This window comes from Muscardinus avellanarius (genome assembly GCF_963383645.1).
Source record: "Muscardinus avellanarius genome assembly, chromosome: 3".
In the NCBI taxonomy this organism is placed as follows: domain Eukaryota; kingdom Metazoa; phylum Chordata; class Mammalia; order Rodentia; family Gliridae; genus Muscardinus; species Muscardinus avellanarius.
The window spans coordinates 28,841,600-28,865,235 of NC_137788.1; the positions used below are offsets into that span (position 1 = coordinate 28,841,600).

General features: G+C 43.0%; 1 protein-coding gene across 1 annotated transcript; it reads right to left on the reverse strand.

Moving 5' to 3' along the window:
• Positions 1–12,775: 12,775 nt before the first annotated feature.
• Positions 12,776–22,323, reverse strand: SFPQ (splicing factor proline and glutamine rich; the record flags this gene model as incomplete). The annotated part of the gene is made up of 10 exons (XM_080691099.1): positions 12,776–12,913; positions 15,690–15,811; positions 15,892–15,940; positions 17,214–17,331; positions 17,735–17,819; positions 17,905–18,101; positions 19,440–19,535; positions 19,616–19,917; positions 20,723–20,911; positions 21,505–22,323. The coding sequence occupies 10 exons, from the start codon at positions 22,321–22,323 to the stop codon at positions 12,776–12,778; spliced, it is 2,115 nt and encodes a 704-aa protein (XP_080547225.1).
• Positions 22,324–23,636: the final 1,313 nt, after the last annotated feature.

The following is a 23,636-nucleotide window of genomic DNA, read 5'->3' on the forward strand; positions in this document are numbered from 1 at the left end:
AGATCTCCTTCACAACAGAGGCACTCTCCTGCAGCTATCCCAGAGGCGCCAGTGCATCGCTTCCTGGGAGCTGTCCTCAGCTGAAGGCAGCGATCTCACTTATTTATGCTCACCCTTTGCCTCCCCTCCAGCCCATATCCAGTGCCTTGCTGATGTGGGAAATAAGTCTTGACCCAGTTGGCATGGGGGTGCATGCTGTATTCCCCAGTACTTGGGAGGTTGAGACAGGAGGATCACAGGTTTGAGGACAGACTCAACAACTTAGTGAGACTCTTAGAAACCTAGGGACAGCCTGTTTCAAAGCAAAAAATAAGCCGGGCATGGTGGTGCACGCCTTTAATCCCAGTACTTGAAAGACAGTAGGATTGCACATTTAAAGCCAGCCTCAGCCACTTAGACTGTTTCCAAATTAAAAAAAAAACAAAAACAAAAACCTAGGATTGGGGGTGTAGCGTGGAGGTAGCATGGCCCTGTTTCAGCATGAAAAAAGTAAGCAAGTCATATAAAAAGGGTTGTGAATGTAGCTTGGATGGAGAATACTCCCGAATTACGTCCTCAGGACACCCCCCCCCGCCCCAGACACACAAAGACTTGACCCCCTTATTTTTATTTTTTGCAGTACTAGGGACTGAATTCAGAGGCATTTTACCTCTAAGCTACATCCACAGCCCTATTTTTTTTAATTAATATATATATATTTTTTTTGCGGTACTGGGGATGGAACCCAGGGGCCCAACCCTATTTTTTTTTTTTTTTTTTTTTTGGTGGTACTGGGGTTCCTGGAAGCCCTTTTATCTCCGAGCTACACTCCCAGACCTATTTTTACATTTTTTTAATTTGGAAACAGGGTCTCCTAAGCCAGCGCACGCGGCTGACTTCGAACCTGCGCGATCCTCCTGTCTCTGCCTCCCGAGCGCGGGGATTACAAACGTGCGCCACCACGCCCGGCTCCAACCCTATGTTTTATTCTTTATTTTGAAACAGAGTCTCACTGAGTTGCAAAGGGCCTCACTAAGTAGCTGTGTTGTCCATGAACACAGATCCTCCTATCTAAGCCTCTCAAATGCTAAGATTATAAGTGTGCGCCACCACGCCCAGCTTTAAAACAAGGTCTCACTAAGTTGTGAAGGGCCTTACTAAATAGCTGAGGCTGGCTGCAAATCTGCAATCCTCCTATCAGCCTCTCAAGTACTGGGATTTCAAGCTTGTGCCACAAACCCAGCTGAGCCCCTTAATTCGGGACTAAAAAGGGCCATCCAAACTCCGGAACTCTCCCTGGATTAGTTGTGACTGCTGTTGTAAACAGCCCAAATTCTCCCTTTGTGCAATCATGTTGTTTGTTTAGTTTGAAACAGGGTCTAAATTGCAGAGGGCCTGGGATGGTGGCCCACACTTGTAATCCCAGCACTTGGGAGGCTGAGACAGCAGGATTGCGCAGGTTCAAAGCCTGCCTCAGCTACTTAGGCTCTTTGCAACTCAGTGAGACCCTGTTTCAAAAACAAAGAATAAGTCAGGCATAGTGGCGCATGCTTGTAATCCCCACACTTGGGAGGCGGAGACAGGAGGATCGCACAGGTTCGAAGACAGCCTCACTGGCTTAAGAGACCCTGTTTCCAAATAAACAATATGAAAAGTAAGTCTGGCCGGGAGTGGTGGCACACGCTTGTAATCCCTGCGCTTGGGAGGCTGAGACAGGAGGATCGCGCAGGTTCGAAGCCAGCCTCAGCTACTTAGTGAGGCTCCCAGCAACTTAGTGAGACCGTTTCCAAATAAAAAATAAAATGGGTCTGGGAGTATAGCCTGGAGGTAGAAAGCCTCTGGGTTCCACCCCCAGTACCACCAAAAAAATAAAATATTATCTGAGACGGGATCTCAGGTTCGAGGTCAGCCTCAGTGATTCAGTAAGATATGTCTTAAAAAAAAAAAAAAAACTAGGCTGGGGGTATAGCTTTGGAGAATGTCTGGTTTCTTGTGTGTGTGGTGGGGGGGTACTGGAGATAGAACCCAGGGGACTTCTACCTCAGGGCTACACTCCTAGACCTATTTTATATTTTATTTGGAAACAAGGTTTCATTAAGTTGTTGAGCGCATCACAAAGTACCTGAGGCTGGCTTAGAACCTGCACAATCCTCCTGTTTCAGCCCCCCAAGTGCTGGGATTGTAAACACGAGCCACCATGCCTGCCTTTGGGTTTTTTTTTTTTTTTTTTTTTTTTTCGGGTCTGGGGATGGAACCCAGGGGCATTCAACCTCCAAGCTACACCCCCTGCCCTATTTTTTATTCTTTATTTTGAAACCAGGTCTCACTGAGTTGCAGAGGGCCTAAGTAGCTGAGGCTGTCTGCGAACCGTGATCCTCCAGTCTCAGCCTCCCAAATGCTGGGATTACAAGCATGTGCCACCATGCCTGGCTCTGCCTTTGGTTTTTTTTTTTTACATTTTTTTTTAAAATTTGGAAACAGGGTCTCCTAAGCCAGCGCATGTGGCTGGCTTCGAACCTGTGCGATCCTCCTGTCTCTGCCTCCCAAGCGCGGGGATTACAAGCGTGCGCCACCACGCCCGGCTCCGCCTTTGGTTTTAATCCCCAGTACCACAAAAAAAATTTGTTGAGACAGGCATGGTGGCACATGCTTGTAGTGCCAGTACTTGAGAGGCTAAAACAGGAGAATTGCAGGTTCATAGCCAGCCTCAGCAACTTGTGAAGCCCCTCCTCAATTTAGTGAGACCCTGTTTCCAAATAAAGTATAACAAGGCCGGGCGTGGTGATGCACACTTGTAATTCCATCATTCGGGAGGTGGAGACCAGAGGATTGCAGTTCTCAGATGGAACCCAGGGGCATTCGATCCCCGAGGTACACCCCCTGCCCTATTTTTTATTCTTTATTTTGAAAAAGGGTCTCACTAAATTGTGGAGGGTCTAAGTAGCTGAGGCTGCCCATGAACCGCAATTGATCCTATGTTCTCAGGCCCCGGAATGCTGAGATTACAAGCATGCGCCACCATGCCTGGCAAAAGTCTATTAATTTTGCAATAAACTTTTTTTTTTTTTTTTTTTTTTTGGTGGAACCCAGGACCTTTCTGCCTCCGGCCTACAGGGTCGAAGTTGCTGAGAGCCTAAGTAGCTAAGGCTGGCTTTGAACCTGTGTGATCCTCCTGTCTCAGCTTCCCAAGAGCAGGATTACAAGTGTGTGCCACCACGCTTGGTACAATAAACCTAATACCTAAAGCTCAGCTGAAAAACTAAAATGGTAGTGATTACCATGTTACCTTTCAATTTACAGAGTATTTTGCCAGCTTTGTCTTTCCAGTCTCTCAATCATTTGGTTCTTTGAAAACACTCCTTGCCTCAGTCCTGTTTGGAAATCTTTTACATACTTTTACTAAATGTGTGCAAGGCCTGGCATGGGTGGCACGCACTTGTAATCCCAATTCGCAGGTTTGAGGACAGCTTCAGCAATTTAGTGAGGCCCTTTGCAACTCAGACCATTTCCATGTGAAATACCTGTTTTAGCTGGGCATGGTGGGGCACATCTATCATCTCGGTGCTTGGGAGGCAGGAAGGCAGGTATGAAACCACTTCGAAATAAAAAACAAGCCGGGCGTGGTGGCGCACGCTTGTAATCCCCGCGCTTGGGAGGCGGAGACAGGAGGATCAGGCTGGTTCGGAGCCAGCCTAGCTGGCTTGAGACTCTGTTTCCACATAAAAATGTTAAAAAAAAAAAAATAGGTCTGGGAGTGTAGACCGTGGGAGTGTATACCGGAGGTAGAAGGGCTTCGGGCTTCCAGGAACCCCAGTACCACCAAAAAATAAAAAATAAAAATAGGGCTGGGGGTGTTGCTTGGTGGTAGAAAATACCCAGCATCACCAAAATGATTTTTCAAGGACAGCCTCAGCAATGCAATGACTCTCAGCAAACTAGCTTGATCTCTGAAAAAAGTCAAAGGGAAGCCAGGAGCTGTGCAGGAGCTGGGAGGCTGAGACAGGATAGCACAGGTTCAAAGCAAGTCTCAGCTGTTAGAGGTTCTCAGGAACTTAGTGAAACCCTGTTTCTAAAATAAATTACAAAATAGGGTTGGGGTGTAGCCCAGAGGCAGAAAGCCCGAGTTTCACTCCCCCATACCAAAAAAAAAAAAGCCAGGTATGGTGGCACACTTTTAATCCCAGCATTTGGGAAACTGAGACAGGATGGTGGTTCCCAGTCAGCTGGTCAGCCTGTTTGGTGAGGGGTCAGGCTCAGTTTAGTAAGGCCCTTTGCAACTTAGACCATTTCAAAACAAAAAACTAGGGCTGGGAGCGATGGCGCACGCTTGTAATCCCAGCATTTGGAAGGGTAGGACCAGAGGACCGCAGTTCAGACAGCCTCAGCTACTTAGGCCCTTTGCAACTTGGTGAGAACATTTTAAAATAAAGAATAAATAGGGCTGGAGGTAGAATACCCCTGGATTCAACCCCCGGCACAATTAAGCATGGATTTTATTTATCCCTATTATTTGGGGTTAAATCTGTCACTAGTAACCTTCACTGGGTTCTATTCCTTCCATTTCTATGTGCCCTAAAACTTGTGATTTCTCCTTTGTACACTTTGGCAGTAAGAAATGTGTGTGGAACCCAGGGGCATTCATTCTACCTTCACACTACACTCCCCAGTCCTACTTATTCGTTTTTAAAACAGGGTGAATTGCTAAAGGACTAAGTAGCTGATGCTGCCTGCCCACCACGATCCTCCCATGTCAGCCTCCCAAATGCTGGGATTACAAGTGTGTGCCACCATGCCCGGCATACATGGTCTTAATGATCCTAAAGGGCATCTTTTCACAGCATTTCAGATTGTCAGATGTGTGGCACCTATAGTACACCTCCTCTGTAGATTGCTTCTGCCTCAAGAAACCCAGGACTGCACATCCAAAGCCACATCAGACAGGAATAGCAGTAAATTGGGACAGCATAATGTGCCTGTAACTCTAATTACATGGGAGACTGAGCAGGGTTTAGGTTTGAGGCTCCCAACAACTCAGACCCTGTTTTGAAATATAAAAAGCGCTGGGAGGCATATCTCAGAGGTAGAGTGCCCCTGGCATCAAATTCTTCGAATCACAAAACAAATTCCCATGTGGTGGAACACCCTTTTATTCCAGTATAGAAAGTGAAAACTCGGCAACCAAACAAGACGTGCTTCAAAATAAAATGTGCAGCTGGTGCCAGGTGTGGTGGCGCACGCTTGTAATTCCAGCATTTGGGAGGCTGAGACGGGAGGATCGCAGTTCAAGGACAGCCTCAGCTACTTAGGCCATTTGCAACTCAGTGAGACTGTTTCAAAAAAAAAAAAAAAAAAAAATAGGGGTGGGGGTGTAGCTGGGTCCCAAAAATGCCAGGTCTGGTGTGTCATGCCTGTCATCCCAGTACTTAAGAGGCTGAAACAGGACTGCAGCTTCAAGGCCAACCTCAGCAACTTTGTGACCTAAAAAAATAGAGCTGAGGGTTAAGCTCAAAGGTAGAATGCTTTTGGGCTCTGTCCCTAGTAACCCCCCCCCCACAAAATTATTGGTGCATCGATTACACATAATAGGGGGATTTGTTATGAGACTTCTTTTAAAATGTTACCTAGAACTGAATACCCATCAGAAATATTCTACAGTCAGCCCCAGTTAAAAATAAGAACAAGAAGATTTTAAAGTTATCTTTATTAAAAGCAAATGGCCCATTCATTTCTTCTACGGTCTTCCTCACTGGTTTTCTGGACACAGCTCACCTGATTCTATAATTGAAAAATACATGAAAATTAGCAAATTATCAAGCTTCAAAGATACTTATCAAGCCCTAAATGACACACATTAGTCTATTTTGGTAGCCTCCAAGTTATTAACAGTAAAAATCAACTTACCTAGACACTGTCAGTCTAAGTTGCGTGGCTTTCCTTCTTGATCGGTCCATGCTGGGCGATGTCTTGAGAACAAACATCCAATCCACCTACGTGTTTTATTCAGACAATATTTGGCATCTTAATCTTTATATCACACATAAATTTTGTTTTCTGTTATGTGGTTCTAGGGACTGAACCCAGGGGCTCATTGATCCCCACACCTCCACCCTCATGCAAATTTTTTTTTCTTTTTTGGTGATACTGGGGTTCCTAGAAGCCTCCAGGCTACACTCCCAGACCTATTTTATACTTTTTATTTGGAAACAGGATCTCTTAAGCCAAGCACAGCTGACTTCGAACGTGCGTGATCCTCCCGTCTCCGCCTCCCAAGCATGGGGAATACTAAGCGTGTGCCACCACACCCGGCAGCAAATTTTCAATAATAAGTTTTTAGCCGGGCATGGTGGTACATACTTGTAATCCCAGCATTCGGAAGGCAGAGACAGGAGGATCGCGCCAGCTGCTTGCTCTGGCTTAAGAGACTCCGTTTCCAAATAAAAATATAAAAATAGGTCTCGGAGTATAGCCCAGTGGTAGAAGGGCTTCCAGGAAACCCAGTACCACCAAAAAATTAAAAAAAACAGGACAGGGGGTGTAGCTCAGAGGTCAAATGCCCCTGGGTTCCATCCCCAGACCCCCCCAAATTAATGTTTTTTATTAATGCCTATCCTATTACTCTAGGAGAATTAAACACCAAGAACCAAGTAAGTTTAATTGTTGAAGAAAATCAGCCCAAACGTTTTATATCTTAAGGTCTCTAATGACACTTACTTCAAGTGAATGAGAACTCCAGTATCAGCCAACATCAACCATTCTTACCTAAAGAATAATAAGAAAAAGTTAATATAGAAGACAAGGGTATAGAATAAAAGGTTTGAAAATGCTAGTTAAAACTTCAAAATCTTAAAAGAGTAAAATTCCAGAGACAAAGATTGGGGTAAGTTACAGCATTAAAAAAATAGAAGAAACTTTGTGGGGGGGAAAAAAATCTAAAATTATTGTGTAAGTAGTTAAGTAGACACCAGAATTGGAATGAAGACTGTATCTTCTTCAAAATGTAAAAGCCTAACTCCTTATTTTCACCAGTCTGAGCACAATGAAGTTTGACTGCAACCCAAAATATACTATCCCTTATGTGAAGGTATGTGACAACGTTAACCTTTCCCAGCGAGTTTTATCAGTTCTTTTCATATGAAAGCACATACCCTTGTCCCATTCAAGTATGTCTTCCATTCTCAGGCGGGCTAACCACCTTCAGCAAGAGTCCTCCAAGAGTGCCTCACCCCTTCCCACAGTACACAACACTGCAATCATCACCCTAGAGTCCTATGTATTTGCCTCATTCTTTTCCCTCCAAGTCCTTTGAGTCTTAAGTTAGGGCAAGGAAGCTATGCCTTACTGGGACAGCAAGGAACCCAAAGTTTTGAGGGAGAAATCATTCGCCTTCACTATATGCCAGGCAGGGCCACACTGCACAAAAAAAAAAAAAAAAAAAAAAAAAGGCAAATATCTACCTTAATTCAAATCCCAGGTATCTCTGCCTCCCTACATCATTACTGCCACAAGTATATGAAATAGAATGCCCTGTTGCACACGTACCATCCATAAGGGATACTATATCGTTTTGCATTTTCCCCATTCTCCAGATTATCCTCATCCTATTGTATGTCCAGCCCCTTTTTCACTCAAAAATAAAAAAATAAAAAAACTTTTCAGCACTGGTGTTCGAACACATTTTTATGGTTGATGGTTTGCCCACAACTGTGAGAGTCCCACAGTTGAGTCTTTAAAAATTGCCAATCATTATCTAGCAGCAATGACAGATGATTAGGAGCAGTCAAATCCTGAGTTCTTTCCCTAATAGGCAGCCATTTGAGAACTGCACTAGCTGACAGCACTGAAACATTATCAGCTAAAGCCAAAACCAAGGATAGGCCCAGAGCACATCCCAGCTCTCCAAAACCTGTGAGATCAGGAAGGGACAAGCAGTAAACGCAGGACTGTGGATCATGTCACTGCAGCTGACAATGATTAACAATAGGAGACATGCAACCCCCATTATGGTTAAAAGTCCGAAACTAGTCACTCGCATCTCTCGTATTAGGTAAAATGAGACTATTGTACATTTTTTGTAGGTTTGCAACCTTGCATGTAGAGTACCCATTGCATTTCTTTCATCTTTCAGAAAGCACTGGTCTCTGTTCCAAGGGCCTAACAGTACGAAAATACATTCTGGCATCACACCTCTGAACACAAGATTGTTCTGATTAAAATGATTTTGGTTTCAAAAAAATTATGAAATACAATGCAAGCACCTTCGTATATAACATTATTGCTGAAACCCTCTTAATTCCCAGCTTTTTGATTGAGCACTAGAAAGCCCCACTGTACTAAGATTCACAATTTGTAGCTACATGCAAATTAAAACCAAGAATCAATTTCAATGGCTTCTCAGTAAGTGCAAATTCCTAATAATCTTGAGGTAAAAAGAACCACCCCCCACCCCAGTGATGTTCTTGAAGTCCATGTTTTACCAAGTACATTCTTTGGAAATTGTTACTGACTGGTTAAAACACCTGAGCTTGATTATTTCTGAGCACCCGCAATCACTAAACCACAGTAGCAAGCCTTGGCCACTGATTTAATGTCACAGGAAATTCCCCCATCAACATTCTATGCAACTTAGTAATATTCATGCCACTATTCTGAGTATTGTTTCATCTAATTCTGATTCTAGTCCTGGCCACTGTATTGATATGAAGGAGCTAAACTAGTTATCATTTCTTTCATCAGGAGAAGCAAATTATTTGCTTGAGTGGACTACATATTAAGAGTACAAATCTGTCCCCACCCTGGTTTGCTTGCCATATAGCAAGTGATTTTTCTTAATACAATGGAAGAAAATTCTCAGTCATTAAAGGATTTTCACTGGCAATTATACAAAGTAAACCAAACTTTCCATTTACAGAACAGAAAGCATTATAAGTGAAAGCTATTTCTCATGCATTCTAGCTAAAATCCAATTCAGAGACCAAAGTCAATTGAATAGATCTGGAACAATAGTTGGTACAAAGCTTAAGTCCTAATCAACAAAGGAAAATAGCTGTTGAAGGCTATGTTTTCTTATAATTAAACATTTTGGCCTGTAACATCACATCCCTAAAGCTAAGGGAACCAAGTTCAAAAGGCTACTCTGAACAAATGTATTCTACAGAACACGACGAAGTTTTATGATTGGGAATGACTCCCAACATGTATTCAACTACAGGCAAGTCAGTGATTCACACCACTTCCCCACCCCCCAAGGTGAGTAATAAAAAGATTTTAAACAAGTCACATAACTTGAACTATTCACAGTAGATCCCCATCTAAGCCCGAGTTAGTAACAAAAGGTGTTCCCATGAAACCCAATCACAAAAAACCCTAGCTTTGTCTTAATTCACTCAACTTGCAGAATTACCAAGATTGCATAATGAAGTTACTGATACTGCTTGCTGACCTGCGGGCAGGTCAGTTTGCTACAACAGACTATCACATACTATACAGTCCATCCGTGTCAAGGTGCGAAGAGCACCCTCGTTGCCAAGTATGGTTTGGTTCCCTCTCCCCCACACCACTGCGATGTGTTCCATGTTATCTTCAGTTACAATGCAACTAAAGAAAACCACCAACTGCGTCAGATATACCAAAGAATCAAGTTTGCACTTTTTTCTCAGAACTACAGCAGCGCTGAATTCTGCCTAACAAATTACAGCTCTAATCCCAGAGCCCCGCAGTTTTAGGCTAGCTTTACATACAAGTGTTAGGTGCTGCACTGTAATTTCATTGTCAGAAGTGTGATGTCAGAATGCCCACGGAATAAAAGTACATAGCAAGTCACCAAGTTAGATTATATTGCTTGTTACCTACCTGTATGCAGTCGGCAATGAGAATCTTGGAGCAAGCAGGAATACTACATCCGGGTCCTAATGTCCATTGCCATTTGCGGTACTACGTTCCTCACAGTTACGCACTGCAGAAATGCTGGCTAAATGCAGTTATGTAGCAGGCCACTACTTTAATAGTGCATAATTGCAGTCCAAGAACACCACAAAACATTTCGCCACAACTTAGTGGCTTGCCCAAGCCAAGTGTCTAAATTTTTTATCTGCCATAATATGCCACTTATAAAATTGCACAGGTGAACATTACAATTTCCCATACTGGTATTTACTAGTGGTATGATATATCAAGAGTGGTGGGGTTTATACTACTTCTTAGAGGAATTTAATGATCAAGGGAAAATAGTTATGGTTTCACCAAGTAATGTGCGCCAATAGGGTAAGGTACCCACTAAATATACTAGTGTCTTAGTGAATGGAGTTTTTAAAGATTAGAAGGTTTAAAAATGAGTATTCCTCTTAAAATTATGAGTGAAAGTGGAGAAGAGGAAATAAGGGCAGGTGGTTTCTTTAAATGAGAAAAATGGCTAAATATGTGCCCAAATTATTACCTTCCCTTTCCCACCCCAAGTGTCATTATCAACCTCCTAGAAACTACTTGTAAGTACACATTACACTATAAAAACTATCATATAGTTCCAAGACTTATTAAAAAGTCTACTTGAGTAGCTTTACAGCCCTTGGATTGCTGCTGTTTCAGTGATGGAAGCCAAATGATTAAAACTAAGCAACATTTTTTGCTTAACATTTAGCAATTCTACAGGCCACAGTAAGGCTATCAAAAGCCACAGCTTTTAGGAGATTATCCATTAGCATCCTTCACCACTCTTCAAAGGCATAGTACTATCAAAAGCTTATTTTAGGGGTCTGTGCCAGCATCCCTTATAAAGAAAGGCATGTAATCTGAAAAATAAACTGAAACATTAATTTTATAGGCAGATTTTTTTTCATTTTCCCTCCAGCCCCCACCCACATACATTCAAGTTTACCCTCAGGGTGTCCCTTGAACACCCCTAATATATTAGTAGAGTCCCTACTTATACAATTCATCCAAATTGTAATGGCCTCCTTCCAAATAGAGACCCTTCTTTCTATACAAAAAAAAAAAAAAAAAAAAAAAAACCTCATGCATCACCAATTAATGACTTGGGACAAAACTTCCCCAATTTTAAATACCCATTTCCAAGTATAGAAATGAGCATGTTTCCCAAGCAGATTCTCCCCCACCCTTAATTAGCACACCATGTATCTGTCTGTTGGTCATTACATCCAGAATGTGGTGACATACTTTTATACCCCACTACTGTTTTGCTTAGTTATCCTTTTTTATGTGCAGAAATTACTCAGTTGTTTCAATAGGTTTCCTTTTGTACTGAGGCACAATACTAAACTTCAGCATGTTAATAAAAAGGCTTGATTTAGAATTTTTCTTTTGCCAATTAACACCAAGAGGTGAAAAGGATGAAGATATTCCATAGTCAAAGTTCTATAACATAGACTTAAATGGAAACGTAACCAAGAACAAAGCCAATCATTCAGTTACTTTACCTACTGTTGTTCCTCTAACATTATTTACACTGGGAAATCAAGCTCCCATTGTACTATCAGAAAACAACAATAAACAATCTACTTTAATATTGAGTCAAAATGTCTCTTGTTCTAAGGGAAGGAGATTCAATGAAGTTGACAATTAACTGACAACACCATCGAAACATTCCAAAGCTTTCTGGTGGGAGGAAGAGGTATTTGTACTGTGTAGCATGAGCAACTCTCTCCAGATTTAGTGCTACATCAAAAACAAACTGTAAACAGGTCAGCAAATTTATAAAGCTGATTATCTGCAAACCTATTTATTAAAGAGTCACTACTAGCTCTTAAGAGAAAACCAATAGATTTTTAGTCCTACAGATTTTGCCCAGCAGAAGTAGCACGAGGAGATGTATAAGTTACAGAGTACAAATGTAAATAGAACTAAACTCACTTTATAATTAACTAAACCTTACTTTTCGAGTTGAATTTTTCAGACTAAATCCCATCTTTATAAATCACTTGAATACATGAAAAGGCTTCATGTTTAACAATCTTTAATTCATATGTAAAAGTTCAATACAAGCCATTTGTAGGGCTTGGGATTTTTTTTTTAAAAACAATAAGGGGAAATGCAACAAAATGGTCTTTCCACTTTTTCCAAAAACTTGAGAAAAGATCATAGGGCCATAAAAGATCCATTTAACGAAACCCACTTTCTCCCCCTACCAATAGTCTTATACCCAATTCCATAATCTTAATACATATTCCTCAATGAAGATTTACAGTTCAGCTTTGCTTACATAACCATTTAAAATACTTAGCACCGGCTTGCTTCCTATAATGCCAAACAAATTGTGAACTATTTCAATATGCACTTCTTTTTAAAACAAGGGGGCAATCATTTGTAGAAAGCAATACTTAGCCGCCATATACATTTCCCAAAAATGGCATAAGCCATTCAAAGTCCTATTCACTCTCATGCTTTCCAAGTGGAATACCTAGCCTAATGTGCATAGAAGCATGAATGGCAAAGTTGAAGATCAGTATTGTAACTATTTTTCTATTTATTTGAAGCACAGTAAAAAAAAAAAAAAAAAAAATGGTACACTTTGGAAAGTCAGTGGCACAAGGTACACTGCCATTAACTTGAGGGACATTATACAGTAAAAAAAAAGAAGAGAAAAGAAAATGAAAAATTTTTCTCCTGTTTCAAACACTGCATTACATAATTTTACCTGCCCAAACAGACCATTTACAAATATTAGGTCAATAAACTGCTAACATCCATAAAAAGGGAGCTTTCTTACTAAAATGCAAGAATTTAAAAGTGGTATCTAAACAAGAAAAGACAAAAACAAACTGGAATGAAAGCCTAGATATCACATCTAAAATCGGGGTTTTTTGTTTGGGCCTTCATACTCTTCTCTCCCTCTACCATATCCTGCTGGAGTTCCAGGTCCCATTCCTCTAGGACCCTGTCCACCCACAGGCCCCGCACCTCCCTGCCCAAAGCGCTCAGTACGCTATTGGAACAGTAATTAACAGTTCATTATATGTAGTTGATGTCCATGTGTGTTAAGTAAATATTTTAGAAGGTTCCGTAGTCAACGTTCGTCGATACAATCACCAATGAGTCGATCCACAGGTACCGGGAACATAGAAAGGAAAAAAGGGTAATTTGAAAATTAGTTTACGATAATACATGCCTTGTGGTATGTTCCCACTTGAGCCATTCTCATACACCTGTTTCAAAGAACAGATCTTCCCTGCAGTGCTAAAAAAATTTAAGAATTAGTGCAGATGTGAAAATCCATTCCAAAAATGAGTTCTAAGAAATTTCACATCAGATTAATCCACTGAAAAGCTTGCAAACTCTCACTTTCAAGGTCTGATACAAAATTTAATCTCCAAGTAAGCCTAACAAGCCCAACCAGACAGAGTCAATTCACTGAATGAAGTGACAAGGCCTACTCACCAGTTAGTGGCATGTGCTGCATAAGAAACCTTGTGCTTTTCAAGATCTTAAGACACATCTGCTAAGTTGCAGAAATCTTTAAAAAGGTTGAAAAGTTTTAATAAAATGCTACCAAACTACGAAAAGAAAAAGCATTAAAAAACTAATATTTAGTCACTTAACCGGCACAATTACTTGATGAAAAAACTTGTGTTGCCATATTCTCACAGGTATACCACCTTCAGAGCCATCACTATAAAACCAGACACAATTATGTTCACAGTACTCTTCTGCATCATTGCAAACTGACTGAACATACAGCCCACTTTCATTAACAGCCCCACTTTTCCCTTAGGTCTTTGAAAAGTACACTGACACTTTGTTATGATTCCATGCTTTATATATATGTATCTCCCAAAAGATCATAACACCAAGCTAAAGTGACTGCCAATAAAGCAGCGAGTGACTTTCATTATTCCATCCAGTTTTTAGGTACTTCTACACTTTAATAGAGATGTTATGTACCTAAATGTACATAATATATACCTAAATGCCTATAGGTATCTAAGCATAGCAGCCTACACTATCTTTTAAATTCCATTTTAAACAGCCCACTTACTCATACTCCAAAGGAAAAAAATTAAAAAGGTATCAAGACTTAATTGTTCCTATACATAATTTCAACTTTCTGGGGGACAGTACTAGGATACCTCTGAGCTGTACCCCTAGCCTAGCCCTATGTTTTACTCTATCACTGAAAACTGGGTCTATGTTGCGGAGGGCCTAAGTTGCTGAGGCTGGCTTTGAACCGGCACTCCTCTGTCTAGCCTCCCAAATACTAGGATTACAAGCGTGCACCACCACGCCCGGCTCAACTTTTTAAACCAAAGACTGAGAAACTAAACATCAATCTTTTTTTTTTTTTGGGGGGGGGAACGACTTATAAAATCATATGGCTTTCATGTATTATAGTTTATATCTCAAAGACCTAAAAAAATTTAGCTCTTTGGAGAATTTTGGGATTATGTTATTTCAACAAATAAAATCTCTATTACCTAGAAATACAAAACTTTAATTGTGGGAACATGTCAACTAGGGCTTACGTATTTAATACATACCTAAATTAAGTATCTTTTTTTTTTTTTTTTGGTGGTACTGGGGTTCCTGGAAGCCCTTCCACCTCCAGGCTACACTCCCAGACCTATTTTTATACTTTTAAATTTGGAAACAGGGTCTCTTAAACCAGCACCGCTTGGCTTCGAACCTGCATGATCCTCCTGTCTCCGCCTCCCAAGCGCGGGGATTACAAGCGTGCGCCACCACGCCCGGCGTTTACCTAAGTATCTTTAGAGGAAGCATAAATGTTCCCCACACACTAAAAATTTCAACTTGATAAAAGCTAACAGTACTACATTTAACCCACCAAGCAATTTACAATGTTAACTTTAATTCTCAAAAAGCTTTCAAATAAGGTAGTATACTAAATCCTTATTTCTATTTATAAAATGAATCTTATAAGCTACACACTGCAGCTCCTTTGACAAAAACTTGTAGGTAAGCTAATCCGATTCACTTCAGGTATAAAGGTTCTACCTAAACCCATCAAAATTAAGCTCTGAGATTTATAAACCCTTAGTCACTCATACCAATTCACTGGATTGTTTAAGAGTGCCTGACAATCTACCTGCACAGCTAAAATATGATAGCATCAAGAAAGTTCAGATCAAATGCACACAACTAGTATGCTTAAAAATTACTTTTGACTTTTGTTACCCTATAGCAAAACAGAGATTTCACTTTAGTTTAGAAGATATACCTACAAAGAGACCCAACAAGTGGGAAACGACGAGTCAGAACACTAAACAAATCCTTTTTCATGGGATAGAAGCCACACCAAATATAGGTCAAAGTTCTACATATCACTAAAACATGCCTAAAGCTACAAGTCTGATCCCTAAATATGGCTTAAAGAAATGATAGTTTGCCATGTGATTATTCTCACTTGGGTGTAGAATAATCATACATTATCCAATATAGAATTTGGATTTGCCGTGCACTGGATTCACAAGTGCACAAGCAAAAATGTGGTAAACACCTAAATCTACTTATTGCCAAAGATAACTCCACATACTATTAAAGCAATGACTTCACATTTGTGGCAACCACATCTGTTTAGGTTACCACAGAGTTGTTCTATGTTGCCAAAGTATTCCTCAACATTATATATTTACATGATAGGAGAAACTAAGAGAGTTTCAAGTCACCTACTTAAAACAAAAACCAAACACAGTAAGTCATGAAAATGAGAATTTCCTTTGTACTACACGTCCCACAGGATACATTACCATGTCGCTTCCCATCATGGAACCACTCATGGTTGCTGGTGGAACTCCAGGATTAGCTTCATAACCTATGCCACCACCACCACCTAGAGGTGGAAATTTCTGGCCTCCTGAACCATAGGGATCTAGGAAACAAAATAGGTGGTTACAATTCCACCAGAATACTGCTCTCTAATAATGCTTATTATTTAATTTTCATACCTACCTCCCATGTTCATTGCTCCTCCACCACCCATTCTCATGTCTCTTTCTCTCTGAAAGAAAAAAATCTTTGTATCATTTAACATTTTACCCACACCAAGCATTCCTGAATGCTTAAGAAATTCTTCAAGAACTAAATCTTTTTTTTCTATTAGCTTTTTTAGTGTGTTGGTGTTTAGTACTGGGAATTGAACACAAGAATATTCTACCTTGACCTGCACCCTCAACTCTACTTTTTATATTTTTGAAACTGAGCCTAATTATGGAGGTCCTAACATGCTGAGGCTAGCCACAAACCTGTGATTCTCTGGGAGGCTGAGACAGAAGACAGGGTCATGCCTACCCTATTTCAAAATAAAAAACAGGGCTGGGAGCTGGGCGTAGTGGTGCACGCTTATAGTCCCAGTACTTGGAAGGCTGAGACAGGAGGATCGTGGTTTGTAGACAGCCTCAGCTACTCAGTGAGACCCTGTTGCAAAATAAAGTATAAAAAATAGGGCTGGGGGTATAGTTCAAAGGTAGAATGTCACTGGGTTCCACCCCCAGTACTGAAAAAAAAAAAAAAAAAAAAAAAGAGAGAAAAAGAAAAAAGAAAAAATCAGGCTGGGGGTGTAGCTCTGAAGTAGAATGCTACTAACCTATGATCTTTCTGTCTCAGCCTCCCAAGTAATGAGATTACAAGTATTATGCCAGTGTACCCAGTCCTGTGTCTGTGCATTCCCGGGGACTGAACCCTGGGGCATTCTACTTTCAAGCCACATCCCCAGCCCCATATTTTTTATACTGTTTTGAAACAGGGCCTCACTAAATTGCAGAGGTATTCACAAAAAAGCTGAAGCTGGCCATGAACCTGCAATCCTCCTGTCTACAAAGTACTAGAATTACAAGCTTGGGCCACCATGCCCAGCTTTTTTTTTTATTTAAAGGAGAAAATGAAGATGGACATGGTGTAACACACTTGTAATTGCAGTACTTGAGAGGCAGAGACGGGAGGACTGCAGGTTCAGTCAGCCTCAGCAACTTACTGAAGTTTTCAGTAACCTAGTAAGACCCTGTTTTCAAATAAGAAAGAAACTCAGGCTGGAGGAGCTACAAAAAAAAGAACAAGACCAGTTTCTAGGAGAGCCTCAGCCTAGCAAGTCTGTTTTTAAACAAACAAACAAAAAAGAGCTGGGAGGCAAAATGCCCCTGGGTTCAATTCCCTATATACCCCCCAAAAGGGGAAAATAACCACATTGTGATAATTTGTATTTAACCAAATAAAATTCTAGGCTCCTACAAGTTCTGTAGACAAGTACAATTATGTGGTACTAAAACTTGACTTACTGGATCCATGTAGCCCATCCGGCTATAACTTTCCTCTCTTTGGCGTCTCATTTGTTCTTCCATTTCACGTTGACGAATCATCATCTCTTCCTCCCTTCTCCGTCGTTCCTCTTCTTGCCTAAAAATATTCAGACTTAAGCCAAGGTACCAACTTTTTTTTGTGTGTGTGTGATACTGGGGGGTTCCTGGAAACCCTTCTACCTCCGGGCTACACTCCCAGACTTATTTTTATATTTTTATTTGGAAACAGGTTCTCTTAAACCAGGGAGGCTAACTTCGAACCTGCGCCATTTCCTGTCTCCACCTCCCAAAGCACGGGGACTGCAAGTGTGCGCCACCACGCCTGGCTGGTATCAATCTTTTTGAAACTTGAAAACAAAAACAAAAAGAAGCCTACGGCGTGTATGGCATAGAAACCGTGACACAGTACTTAACCTCTCTGTACATCACCTGCAAAAAAAAAAAAAATTAGTTTCCTAAACGTTCGAATATCAGTGCAGAAGTAAAAACTTAACATTTACCTCAACTGCATTTCTTTACGTTTCTGCATTTCTTGATTATGAAGTTCTTCCATACGCCTTAATTCTTCCTGACGTCTCATCAGATCTGTGCATTAGAAAATATTTTGAACTCACTGAGGTTTAAATTCAATAAGCAACTTATCGACCAGAAAAATTAAGAAAATCATTACCTTGGCGCAAAAGATTTGCTTGATGCTCGTGATAGGCATCTTCCATTTCACTTTCCAATTTGTCTTTTGCATCCTTCATGTTTTTTTCAACTTGTTCCCTCTGTTGCTTTTCCATTTCATCTAAGGACTTCCATCGCTGAGAATATTCATACTCAAATGTCCCATGCTGAGCAAAACGGGGAGGTGTTTCTCTCTCCCTGACAGCACACAAGTCATACATTAACCAATCTTTAGAGACCCATCAGCAATACTTAACCTCTTCTCTAAAAAACATGTCTAGGGCCAGGCATGGTGGCGCATGCTTATAATCCCAGCATTCGGGAGGCTGAGACTGGAGGACTGCAGTTTGCGGATAGTCTCAGCTGCTTAGTGAGACCCTTTGTAAACTCACTGTTTCAAGTAAAGAATAAAGCCGGGCGTGGTGGCGCACGCTTGTAATCCCCGCGCTTGGGAGGCGGAGACAGGAGGATCACGCAGGTTCGAAGCCAGCCGCACGCTGGCTTAGGAGACCCTGTTTCCAAAAATGAAAATGTAAAAATAGGTCTGGGAGTGTAGCCCGGAGGTAGAAGGGCTTCCAGGAACCCCAGTACCACCACCCAAAAATAAATAAATAAATAAATAAAAATAAAAAATAAAGAATAAAAAATAGGGCTGGGTCCAGAAGTCAAATGCCCCTGGGTTCCATCCCCAGAATTCCCCCCCCAATAAAAGTGTAGGGCTGGATGTGGTATCGCACACTTGTAATCCCAGCATTTGGGAGACTGAGAAAGGATCACGCAGGTTCTCAGCAACTTAATGGAACTTTATTTCCCAATAAAATATTAATAGGTCTGGGAGTATAGCTCAGAGGTAGAAAGACCCTGGGTTCTATCCCCAGTACAACACACACACACACACACACACACACACACACACACACACACACACACACACAAAGGAAAAGAGGTCTTAGGGCTATAGTTCAGCCTGCAGTAGAGGTCATGCCCAGCAACTAGCTCAGAAACAGTCATTTGAGTAACAGTCTCAGTAAGCCCAAGTTTTCCTTTTTTCAAACTTCTATTCTTCAGTTTCATACTGGAAACTGAATCCATGGACTTTCTACCATCCAGCAATACTCCAGTTGTTAAGGGTGGACTCAGACCTGCAGTCCTCCTGATCTTCCAGTCTTGGCCTCCTAAATAGAGGTATTAGATGTGTGCCACCAAACCCAGCCTGCCATTTTTCGTTAAGAAGCTTATGCATAGCAAATATATTTTGTGTGGTGTACTAGGAATTTCTACCTATTTCAAAACAGGGTCTCATAGGTTGCCGAGAGGCTTACTACTTGCTGAGGCTGTCCTTGAACCTGCAATCATTCTGTCACAGCTTCCCAAGTACTGGGATTAGGCATACACCACCACCATACCTAGCTCAAAGAATTTCCGTACCTTCTAGGCAGAACTAGAAAATTAGTTTTTTCTAGTTCTTTTTTTTACACAAAGACCAACTTTCTTACACTTGACATTAAAAACTGCCAAAACTTTAATCAGTCTTACTTTTGATACATTGGATTCTTCTGTGCAAGCTTTTCAGGAAGACCATCTTCATCATCTAATTGTTCAAGCGGTTCCACAATGACTGGACGCGGAGTTCTAATAAAAAATAATTCCAGTTTTATTACAACAGCATCACTGTAGTTAGAAATTATTAGAATAAGCCTAAAACAACTTACGTTGTCAGTAGGAAAACACCTTCACTGCATCGTTCAAATGCTTTTCTTGCTGCTGGTTTTGAAGCAAATTCAACAATGCCTTTCCCTGTGGATCTTCCACGATCATCCACAATTACAACAGCCCTTTCGATAGGACCAAACTGGCTAAAGGCTTCTTCCAACAGTTCATTGGAAACATAAGGTGAAAGATTACGAACAGAAAGGGCAGCAGCATGTGTGGCAAAGCGAACCCGAAGCTGTCTACCTCTCATGGGTGTATCATCAAGTTCAGCTTTGGCAATTTCAGCCAAGGCTCTAGATTCCTGTAAATACCAGACACTCATGTTAAGGACTTCATAACTGGTTAATACTCAAATTGCCTAAACCTTTTTCATACTCCTGTTCTTAACTCCCCCAAATTCAGTTTGAGATATCTTTAAGCATGCCTCCTCTCTAACACCAAGTTAAAACTCTTTACCTATCTACCTACCCTTTTTGTTGGGCATCATTTATCACCCACTTTTCAGCAACATGAGCAATGAAAAATTTGAAGACCAATCTATTTTTTTTAAAGTCAATCTTTCAGTGCTTGCAGAAGGCAAAAAACAAAGTCAAACCCCACTTTGCTGTTTGTGTAGTACCCAGGGGCATTCTTCCTCTGAACTACACCCCACCCGTTGTGTGTGTGTGTGGGGGGGGGGGTATTGGGAATATGGAACCCAGGGGCATTTTACTGCCAAGCTACACCTCCATCCCCCCTTTTTTGTGGGTCTGGAACCCAGAGGCAATCGACCTCCAAGTTATTACACCCCCTGCCCTATTTTCTATTCTTTATTTTTAAACAGGGCTTAAGTTGCAAATAGTGGAGGCTGTCTGCAAACCACGATCCTCCAGTCTCAGCCTCCCGGGATTACAAGGGAGCACAACCTCGCCTGGCTTCCCACCCAATTTTTTATTCTGTACTTTGAAACAGGATCTAAAGTTGTGGAGGGCCTAAGTAGATGAGGCTGGTCTCCAGACCTTAAATCTTCCTGTCTCAGCCTCCAAAGTATAGGATGATTACAAGTATCAGCCACCATGCCAGGCTAAACCCGACTTAAACTGTACATACAAAACAATTACACTCACAAGTTTAATAAATCCAAATCCTTTGCCCTTATTGATGAAAACTTCTCCTGGCTCTCCATATTTTGCAAATAGTCTTTTGAACTCATCCTCTGTGATATCAGCAGGTAGATTTCCAACAAACAACCGACAGCGCTGTGTGTAGGTTTTCTCTCCAGGCCTCCTCAACAGAGCCAAATTGGCTTTGAACCCCTAATGGAAAAAGAAGTATTTGCAGCCAATAGTAACCTCTAAATAGAAAAACCCACAACACATTGCTTTTTTTCCCAACTGGCTATCGGTTAGAATGTCAATTGCTTTTCTGCTCCACTTTCTTTTTTGCCTTCTGTAAACACCAAAAGATTGGCTTTTAAAAAGAACAGATTGGTCTTCACATTTTGATCGCAAGTCATAATCAGGTTGTACATTTGCAAACTTACGACATAACCACTACTCGAACATGGAGCAATCAAATCGTCCACAATGCTATCACACGGTACCACCACCAGCCCTGCCCAAACAACGAACTATCAGCAACTGTTTTTGATGTTCTGACCAGTCGGAATCTCAGTAGACGACGAAAATTAGAGCCAAAACTACCTGGTCCTCTCCTACCCTCCCATTTGCGGACCTGCCGGCCCCAAGGCCCCGCAATTCCCGAGGGCGTCGCGGCCAATCCCGCGCTGCCGAGCTCCGGCCGCCCCGCCCCGCCCGGGGCCCTTCCGGATGCGACAAAATGGAGCCCGCGCGGCGGCGGAGGGGGCGCCGCCATCTTAGGGAAGCGACGCGGCGCTCCCGGGGCTCACCTCCGAGTCGGAGATCTTCTCTTCGCTACGGCCGCCGGGCCCGCCGGGCGGGGGCCCCTGGTGGTGCTGCTGGTGGTAGGGCGGGTGGTGCTGGCGGCCCCCGCGCGGCTCCCCGCCGCCTCGGTGCGGCGGCTTCGGGTGGCCGCCGGGCGCGCTCAGGCCCGGGCCGCCGCCGGGCTTCGGGCCTCCGGGCAGCTTGCCGCCCTTGGGGCCTCCGGGGCCGGGCCCCTGCTTCGGGCCCGGGCCCGGGCCCGGGCCGCCCGCGGGCGGCGGCGGCGGCCCCCCGGCCTGCGGGGGAGTGGTGGCCACCCCGCTGCTCGGCGGCGCCGGGGGAGGCGCCCCGGGGGCCGCCGCGGTGACGGCAGGCGGCGGGGTCGGGGTGGGGCCCGGGCCCGGCGGGGCCCCGGAGGCCGGGGGAGTGGCGGCCGGCGCCGCGCCCGAGGCCGGCGGCGCGCTGCCTACTCCCGGAGCGGGGCCAGGCCCGGGAGGAACCGCGGGCTTGGACGAGTCCTGCGGCGGCGGCGCTGCCTGCTGATGCGGCGGCTGGTGCGGCGGCGCCTGCTGATGCGGCGGCGGCTGCTGGGGCGGAGGCTGCTGCTGGGGCGGCGGCTGCTGCTGCTGCTGCTGGTGCGGAGGCGGCGGCGGGATCGGGGGCTTGGGGCCGCCGGGGCCCGGGCCCATGGGGCCGCGGTTCTGATTGAGGCCCATGCCCGGCGGCGGCGAGCGAAAGTCGTGGAGGCCGCCGCGGCCACCGCCTCCTCCGCGCCGATGGAAACCGCCACCGCCGCCGCCGCGACTCCTGAACCGATCCCGAGACATGTCTGTGGTCAAGGGGCGGTCGAGGCAGAAGCGAAGAAGACGCTCGGGGAACGTGGAGGCCACCTTGCCTTACACAAAATGGCGGATGACACAGGCAGCGCGCCGCCTTTGTCCTCTTCTTATATAGGCCAGTCTAACGTGGCTCCGCCTACGGCTCGATTGACAGCTAATATAGCCAATTGCAAGTACCGTTCTTGATGACACTAACTTAAGAACCATAACTCTTTCCTATTGGCTCCCAGGTTAGAGGCGGGAGGCACGGAGGAGCTCGAGTTTTCAGCTAGCCAATTAGCAGAGAGAAAGTTGGCTTTAGGTCCCTGTGATTTGTTGGAAGAAATTCGAATGGACGAGCTAGGACCATTTTCCCCTGAAAGCAAATAACCGAAGCCCTACAGCTCCTCCCGGGGAGAGGTGTTGGAGTTCTCTGTTCTTTTTGTTTGCCTTTAAAAGGTCTTTGCAATTCTTGCCCCCAAAAACAGATGTTCCCTGCTTTAAAGTTATAAATTGAGTGCATACTCTTTACCCAGCCTCGTGGTAGGCCAATTAAGTTAGAGAAGATCTTACCGATTTCAAACACTGACTTTATTTTGAAACTTCATAAGAATACAGTTTTGTTGTCGCTTTGTATAAACTTTATAATTGACTTAGGTTAGTTTACTCTTTCTTCAAAGAGAAAAGTGTGCGTGTGTCTCACAGGAGAAATAAAATGTTTTCTTCATTTCCTTGCCACTTACCACATTATGAACAGATTAAGGTTCTTAATTATACTTTTAGCTAGATGTAATCCCACTACTTGGGAGATTGAGACTGGAGGATCACAGGTTTGAGGACAGCCTCAACAACTTAGCGAGACCCTGTTTCAAAATTTAAAAAAATAAATAAGTGGGGCACACCTGTAAGTCCAATACTTGGGCTGCTGAGACAGAAGGATCTCAAGTTGGAGGATAGCTTCAGTAAATAGCCTTTCATCAACCTATGGAGACCTTGTTTCAAAATAAAAATAGGGCTGGTTATGTAGCTCAGGGGTAGAATGCCCCTAAATTCAATCCCCAGTACAACAGATAAATAAAAATAAAATAAGGCTGAGGATGCAGATCAAAAGGTTCAGTCTCCAGTACCACCCTCCAAACAAACAAAAAATCAAGGAAACATTCTCATCCAAATAGAAAGTACAAGCCTGCATTTGCTCTATTTTCTGAATCTTCCATCTTGATACTATAAAACACATGTCTTTATCCCCATCGAAGATAAAGTCCTCTCTTTCTGCTATGGATTCCACCCCTTAAAACCTTCTCAAGAGCCGGGCGTAGTGG